We start from the raw sequence: 7,960 nt of genomic DNA, 5'->3' as shown, positions 1-7,960 counted from the left end.
TTTTCACATTTTTGTATCAGGTTCAACCATATTAATGTGACAGATATCAAGTATGATTAGATGGACAAATGAAGATGTTATAAAGCCTTATAAGGAGTTGTCTGAAGCCTGCCTGTGTGAGATACTGAAGAGTACACAATGTCTTACAGAGGACTGTATTCTTTCAGTTTAGAAGAAGCAGAAACCATTTCTTATGGATGAGCTTAGCTAACACCTACTCAGAGTGGGTCCACGGAGACGAATATTTGTCATCCAAAACAACTCAACTTGAAACATTTGACATCTTATTCATTCTTGTTTTACAGGCTGTAACTAAGTATAATTAGAAGTCCACTTGCAGAGTTAGCTTGTGAAATGTATTGATTAAAAAACATAAAAGCATGGAAGTTGCACTCAAATGATGTCACACATGAAATGATACGAGTATAACCTGGCTCTGTAGACTGTTGTATTGTTTGCATTGGTTTATTTAAATTAGATACATTTATTACATACCGGAAAAGGCAGAAAATTGACTGTAGTTTGTGTGTGTCGCAACTGCTATTGAAAAGTGTGAAACACCTGAGTTTATAGAGCACTCAGTTTATAAAATGGTCTTAACACATGAAAGGCACAAGTGCTTTCAGGAGACACAGAGACACACACATACTGTGATAAAGGACTTGTTGTGCAGAATTGGCTCTTGACAAAACTAGTTAACATAATCTCTGGACATTATCCAAAGGCAAAATACAAAGTTTGCAAAATATTTATCAGTACAACATGCCACACATAAAATGTCCATAATTTCCAGATATTCTTTCTTCATATTTCAATGTGTGCTTAAATGATGAACATAAAACCTCCAAATACATTTCAAAGAACTACTGATTTTTGTGTTACACTGACACACACGATAACGCTGCTATGGTCCACTTAGCACGTGGAAGCACACCGAAGACTGGCTTGGCATAGTGAACTGTATTTACGGCATACCTACAACACCAATGCAAAATCACCACGTATACAACTTCATACATGAAACAGCAGACACATTTATAAAGAAGAATATCTGCAGATTTCAATTAGTTGTTTATAGCAAATAGAAACTACACAGGAAGCTTGAACACTAAAATGAGGAATTTATACATTGAATTTTTTTATCCACACATTTAAAAAAAAAAAAAAAAGCTTTCATTTAGAAATGCTAAATCTACTTGTGTCATCATCTGTTACATTGAACCTGTTGGTGTCTTTGCCACTGACTTCCTCCTGTTCTGTGACCGGCTCATTGCTCCCATGTGACGAATTCTTTATCACACTGTAATAAATCGGCACGTTGTACTTAGCCTCCCTGTGTCCGCAGCTGCACTTACAGAGCTTTTTGAATGCAACTCGAAACTTCTGAGACATTAGGTTATAAATGATTGGGTTGATGGCACTGTTGGTGTAGATGCACATGCGGCAGAAGAGGAGGAACCAGGTATTGTTGTAAGGCGGGTCGATGAAGGAGTTGACAACCACCAGTGTTCGGTAAGGCAACCACAGCAGGGCAAAGAGGATCACCACCACAGCCAGCATCTTTGTTATCTATTGAGACCGACAAATACACCAATGAGCAAGAAAAAGAAGTGCATTCATCATATGCTTTTTCTGACAAGAGGATGCTTTTTTGGAAGGGAAAAGGAATGAGGAAAAGGCTGATCTCAAAGGCCGTACCAAGATAAATCTCTATGTCAATATGCTAATATGTTCATAATGATAATACTGAGTTCAGCTTGTAAATAACATTTAAGAAATTGCCTAAATCGGTCAACTAAAGTGTTTTAGGAGCCTGCCATCATCATTGTTTGAAATATGGTCATCACAGAAATGCTCTTTAGTTTGAAACACAAAGTACAGCTCTACTTTTGCACACAGTTTTTTTTTTAACCAAATGTTCGGACAAAATTGACACATTCACTGATTCCATAAGCTGCATGATCCCCAAGGTGATTGGAGTTCATCCTCAGGGAAACATCATCCTTGGCTGAACCAGCCAATTTCACTGCAATTAATCAAATATGTGTTGTGACTTTTCATTAAAAATCATAAAAAAATATATGAAAGGCAAATACACAGGGGTTAGTAGTGTCTTTTTCACCCCATATCCTTAGATGTATCTATCCAAGTCTGATTTATAATGTTCAACTGAATTACTGAGTAAGTTTAGGAGCTCAAACTACCGAGAAATTATTTCAGCAAAGTTATGCCTGTTATTAACTAATTGGGACGGATGTGTGAGGTCTTGGTCAGAATGTCAAATTTCATATAAAGCCAAGATGCATGCACCCAAAATGTTTTTTTCTCATTACACTGCTCAAAAATGGGCATCTGATATTTGTCTTCAATCAGCTTGTTATATAATAAACTTTTAGGAGAATCTGCCTTAAATGGGAAGAATATATTTTATAAAGATGGCACCTGAATGAAAATATTACCATTAAAAATACATTATAATGTACAAATTACATAAAATTTGAGTCAAAAGAAATTAAATTTTTTTAATTTAGTTTTTAAAATTTTTGTTGAAATGATACAGTATTGTTTTATTCCCTTTTCACATCTGAAGTCAATAGCAGTGATGCTACTCTCAAGCAGGATGCACTCTATTTTACAGGTCTCATAACAAGTGGAGTTTGCTTATTGATCAGATTGGCTGTTGTTAGCAACACCAAAACACATTTAATTGTTTTGTGCATACAAACACTGAGGCAACATGGCAACCCAGTATGATTTCAGATATAATGTGTATAGTACTTTGTATGAGACTGACTGAGATAAAGTAGGCAGAAACAATAATAAACTGTTTACTACTCCAGTTTTCATAAGTTTTTATATGAGGGTTAGCCATGTTGGATTTTGAGAACTTGCCTGGTGAGGCTCCTCTGACTTCCTATGATAAAGGTATCTTGTGTATTAAAGACTGAATTCCACCAAACTAAATTCCAAGTGAACTTTTTACCTAAAAAAAAAATCCCTTTTAAATGTATGAAAACTTGTTTTGGAAAATATGAAATGAAAAACTTTGATAAAGGGATACGCTAAAGATGTTTGGGATAGATTTGATTGGATTATTATTTATATAAAGACTTTTTGGAATTAAACAGCAAAACACAATTTTTGCTGTTTTGAAACCAAAAGACCCAAAAATCTTAAGATTAACTACTGGATGAACATTCTTTCTGTCCTTTCCTTGACAATTCATTTTATTTCTATTGAAATATTTCAGTCTGGATCAAAGTGGATTGACAGGAAGCATGATCGAAACTTTAAATTCACATTTAGGTCTTAGTATTTTTTTATAAATTTGTTTCTTCCATTTCCATTTTAGGCTGATTTCAGACCAGAGCGTGGCGTGGCGGTAGCGAAACGACGGCAGTCTTACGCCGGTTATCAGGCGGTGTGTTCAACTTGGCTTTTCACACCGGACAGTCCGCGGCCGCGGTAGTTCTGCTCCAACCCTGTCTGCATTCCCCATTCATTTCAACGGGACACCGCCGGCCGCCGCCGGCCGCTGCCGTCCAAATTCCGCTCGAGTTCTATTTTCCAAAAGCAGCGCGGGACGGAGGCGTCTCCGCGCCGCTACCGCCCGACTACCGCCGCGTCGGTGTGCAAGGACAGATCTGTTTCCATGTATTTTCACCTCCGCCGGTGAAAATCGCTTCCGTTCCGCCACGCTTTGCCGCCCTGGTCTGAAATGGCCCTTACTCTCAACTGTGTGTCAGTCCTTTACAGTACCTGTTTTCTTGCAGTAACTGCGCCCTTGTTGGCCTTGTTGGTGCTGTTGGAGTGACCCTGGTGAACTGATCCTCCTCCGGCTCCATCGTTCAGATGTGACGGCAGAGGGGTCATGAACAAAATCCTAGCAATGAGGCCATACAGGACAGTGGCCACAGCAAGAGGAACCACGTAAAACAGAGTGAAGTCCAAGAAGTAGATCGGCATGTACAGGCTCCTGGAGACTCGGTAGCCACAGTTGACTACCACCCCGTTGATATAGACAGTCTCATCAGTGTCCACCAAGAAGAACCACATGGTACAGTAGAGTGAAGTGAAGATCCAGACTCCAGCTATGATCCTCTTGGCCCGAGAAACCGTACATATGAACTGCGCCTTTATGGAGTGGCAAATAGCAATGTAGCGTTCAATGGTGAATGCTGTGATGGAGCAGGATGACACGTTGATTCCCAGGTACTGAAGATAAGTTATACACAGGCATCCTGTATAGCCATAAACCCAGAAAGCCACAACGTCAGAGATATTGGGCAGGCCTGCAGCCAGGAGCACTACAAGATCTGCAACAGCCAAGCTGACCAGATAACAGTTAGTTGGGGTCACCATGTGTTTCGTACGCAACACAACGAGCACTACCATAATATTCCCTGCAATTCCAACTCCACAAATGAGCAATGTCAAAAATATTGTTATGACTTGTTCTTCGAGAGGGTTCAGAGGCATTTCTGTCAGATTTAAAACCCGAGTGACATCCTGAAAAATGGTTGTGTTGTTCTCCATCGTGTTCAAGTCCAATAGGCACAATTTAGTCTGTCTTCAGGGGAATGAAATGAGAATCCTCAAGATAGAAAATGGAGAGGACAAAGTTATTAGGGAATGGATGAAAAATATCAAAGTATGAAAATAAATGGAATTAGCGAGAGAGGGTTTGAGAGAGATTAATCTTAGTCCTCCAAATCAAATAACAAAAGCACGGTTTATGCATGCCCTCCAGTTTGTCAGGAAAGTCCAGATTTACTAGAAATTGTCTGTACATTTCTTGCCCACTTGTCCAAAACCTAGTACTGTAGAGTAACAATCCATGGTTGTAAACTGTGAGATGGTAACATTTCACACAGGCTTGTTGTTTTCTGTGGGGCATGTGGCAGGAATTACGTAGCAAAAATATATAAGATTATTTCTTAGTGTCTAATGATGTATGCTGTAACACATAAAGTCAAAGTCAAAGTCAAATTTACTTGTATAGCACATTTCATGTACAAAACAATTCAAAGTGCTTTACATAAAATAAAAGCATTGCAGCAGGGAGTGGAAGAGGCATTAAAACTACATAAAAGAATATAAAAAGAAAGAAATGAAATAGTTAATAAGAAATTAAAATCATTAAAAACAAGCAGCATAATTTAAAAGATACCGTGCAGATTTCATGCATAGACACATGAGAAAAGAAATGTTATTAACCTGGATTTAAAAATGTCTACATTTGGTGAAAGTTTAATCTCCACTGGCAGTTTGTTCCACTTGTTTGCAGCATAACAGCTAAATGCTGCTACTCCGTGTTTAGTCTGGACTCTGGACTGAACCAGCTGACTTGAGTCCTTTGATCTAAGAGCTCTGCTAGGTTTATATTCTCTGAACACATCACAGATTTATTTTGGGCCTAAACCGTTCTGGGATTTGTAAACCATCAGCAGGCTTTTAAAATCTATTCTGTGACTGACTGGAAGCCAGTGTAAAGATTTTAAAACTGGTGTGATGTGTTCAGATCTCTTAGTCCGGGTTAAAACTCTAGCAGCAGCGTTCTGGATAACCTGCAGATGTTTAATGCTCTTTTTGGTAAGTCCAGTTAAAAGACCATTACAGTAATCAAGTCTACTGGAGATGAATGCATGGATGAGTTTCTCCTGGTCTTTTTGGGAGAGGAAACCTTTAATTCTGTTGATGTTTCTGAGGTGGTAAAAAGCTGTAGAAAAGTCTCTCTCATCCACGTGTTTATTTCCTCCGGACACTGTCACAGTATGTCTGCTGGGCTGCAGTCATCTGGTGACAGAGACACATAAAGTTGTGTTTCGTCTGCATAACTGTGATAATTGATGTTGAAGGTCTTTAACATCTGACCCAAAGGGAGCATATACAAGTTAAACAAAAGAGGTCCAAGAATTGACCCCTGGGGGACTCCACAAATCATGGCCACTCGCTCAGATTCATAGCTGCCAATTGTAACAAAATAACTCCGGCCTTCTAAGTAGGACCTGAACCAGTTAAGGACCGATCAAGAAAGTCCAACCCAATTTTCCAGCCTGTGCAACAGGATTCTGTGATCTACAGTATCAAACGCAACGCTGAGATCCATCAGAACCAGGACTGAAACATAACCAGAATCAGTATTCCACCTAATGCCGTTTAACACTTTGACTAGAGCTGTTTCAGTGCTGTGATGACGTCCTAAGCCTGATTGAATTTTATCAAGACTTCCACTTTCATTCAGAAAGTCGTTGAGCTGGTTAAATACAACTTTCTCAATAATCTTGGATATAAAAGAGAGGTTAGAGACAGGTCTGTAGTTGTTCATCATAGATGCGTCAAGAGTTCTCTTCTTTAGGAGTGGCTTAATGGCAGCTGTCTTTAGTGACTTGGGAAAAATGCCTGATGCCGGTGAGCTGTTAACTATTTGTACACCATATCCATGCATGAAAGTTCAATGATTGTTGAAAACATGTTGCAGAACAAGTTTCAAACCAGCAAACTCCTGCACAAAAGAGTACTGATAAGGGTTTGGGGATTAGCACCTCCGTGTAAGATTCTATGGCCAAGTAAACACTAGCAACACATGAGCATGAACATGAGAAGTGGACATCATCACATAGGAGCTTGCATGTACTATTAATTAATAGTTGTTCTATTTTTTGAGACTTTATTGTGAAATGCTGAGAGAAACCACAATTTAATTGAAACATTAATCAACCCTGATCCTTTTTGAGAAACACAGGGACATTTTTATATTATGGAACCTGCACTGGCACATTGCACTCAGCTGGTGGTTCTGGTGTTAGAATCTTTCTCCACTGCTCATATCTCAATTACCATGGCTTCCGCAAAGCTTTCATATTCTTCAATGTAAAAATGTGAGTAAATGACTCATGGTGCTCATTGTCTCTTCATTTTCATTACAGGAGCCTATACTTGCATTGAAAACAGTGACAAATGTAACATTAGCAATGTATGAAACTTAAGTCAGAATGTGTCAACAATACTCATTTCTTATTGCTGACATATTGGTCTTATTAGCTACCTGAATGGTGATGGAGAATTAATTTTTTTTAAACAGTAAATTGTTATCCAGTCATTGATATTAGTTGCATATAAATTGCATATAAAAAATATTCATTGACAATCATTTAGGTTTAAATATAGGGAGATTAATAATAAAAGGCCCTCCTTTTCCCTCATGTAAAAAGAATACAAACATATTGACAAATTATTTAAGTAAGAAAAATAAAATCATGACAGAGTAAATAATTGTGAATGGGCAGCTTACCATAAGTTGCAAGGAGTAGCTCTCACTCTGACATGGTAGTTGCTCTCGAGTACAGCCAACCGAGAAACACCAACGAGTGCTTTGTCCTTCTCTGGAGTCGCTCTACTCATCCACATCTGTCTCTCTCCCTCCCTATTTTCACAGTCCACCTCTCCCTCTCTCATGCACCTCTCACCGCACATGTACTGTTTTCATCCCAGAAATCAATTTTGCAACTTACCATCCTAGAAAGCTTGCAATCACTGAGAGGTCAGAGGAAGTAGCCTTGAATTTAACCAATGAACCATAAACTATTCTCTCATTTTGCCACCAACAGACATAATCAATCTTACATTTCATTTATGTGTGTCTGTGTGAGATAAACTGATTTCTTAGGATTAAGATTCTTGCTACTCTATGATGTACATTTGTTCTTGAAAGCCAATGAAATGAAAGCTGATTGTCCACCAAAGGTCTTTAACCCCGCATCTATGAGCAAGTCATCATTGTGAATACCAATGTAAATTCTTGTGTTTTCAGATGAGGAGCGTTCAGTCTGCAGGCTGTTAGTAATGAATGAATACATAACAGCTTTGGAGAAGAAAAAAAAGAAATCCCGCAGACCAGTCCTTGTCCAGTAACTGTTTGATTACACTGCTGCATGTAAAGAAGTCTGATCCACATTTC

The 7,960-nt window shown here is 38.6% G+C and overlaps 1 protein-coding gene across 2 annotated transcripts; it reads right to left on the bottom strand.

The window, feature by feature from the left end:
• Window positions 1–287: 287 nt before the first annotated feature.
• Window positions 288–7,396, bottom strand: LOC142390361 (thyrotropin-releasing hormone receptor). 2 transcript variants are annotated; one of them, XM_075475772.1, is made up of 3 exons: window positions 7,295–7,396; window positions 3,760–4,594; window positions 288–1,569 (listed from the first exon to the last, which is right to left on the bottom strand). In XM_075475772.1, the coding sequence occupies exons 2-3, from the start codon at window positions 4,534–4,536 to the stop codon at window positions 1,174–1,176; spliced, it is 1,173 nt and encodes a 390-aa protein (XP_075331887.1). In that variant the 5' UTR covers window positions 4,537–4,594; window positions 7,295–7,396; the 3' UTR covers window positions 288–1,173. The 2 variants fall into 2 exon arrangements, with proteins under 2 accessions (XP_075331887.1, XP_075331888.1); XM_075475773.1 differs by lacking the exon at window positions 7,295–7,396 and having other exon boundaries at window positions 3,760–5,073.
• Between the last annotated feature and the right edge of the window lie 564 nt (window positions 7,397–7,960).

Source organism: Odontesthes bonariensis, chromosome 10 (genome assembly GCF_027942865.1).
Source record: "Odontesthes bonariensis isolate fOdoBon6 chromosome 10, fOdoBon6.hap1, whole genome shotgun sequence".
Taxonomy (NCBI): Eukaryota; Metazoa; Chordata; class Actinopteri; order Atheriniformes; family Atherinopsidae; genus Odontesthes; species Odontesthes bonariensis.
Note: the sequence above shows the minus strand (reverse complement) of the source record. Positions and strands in the feature narration are given on the sequence as shown.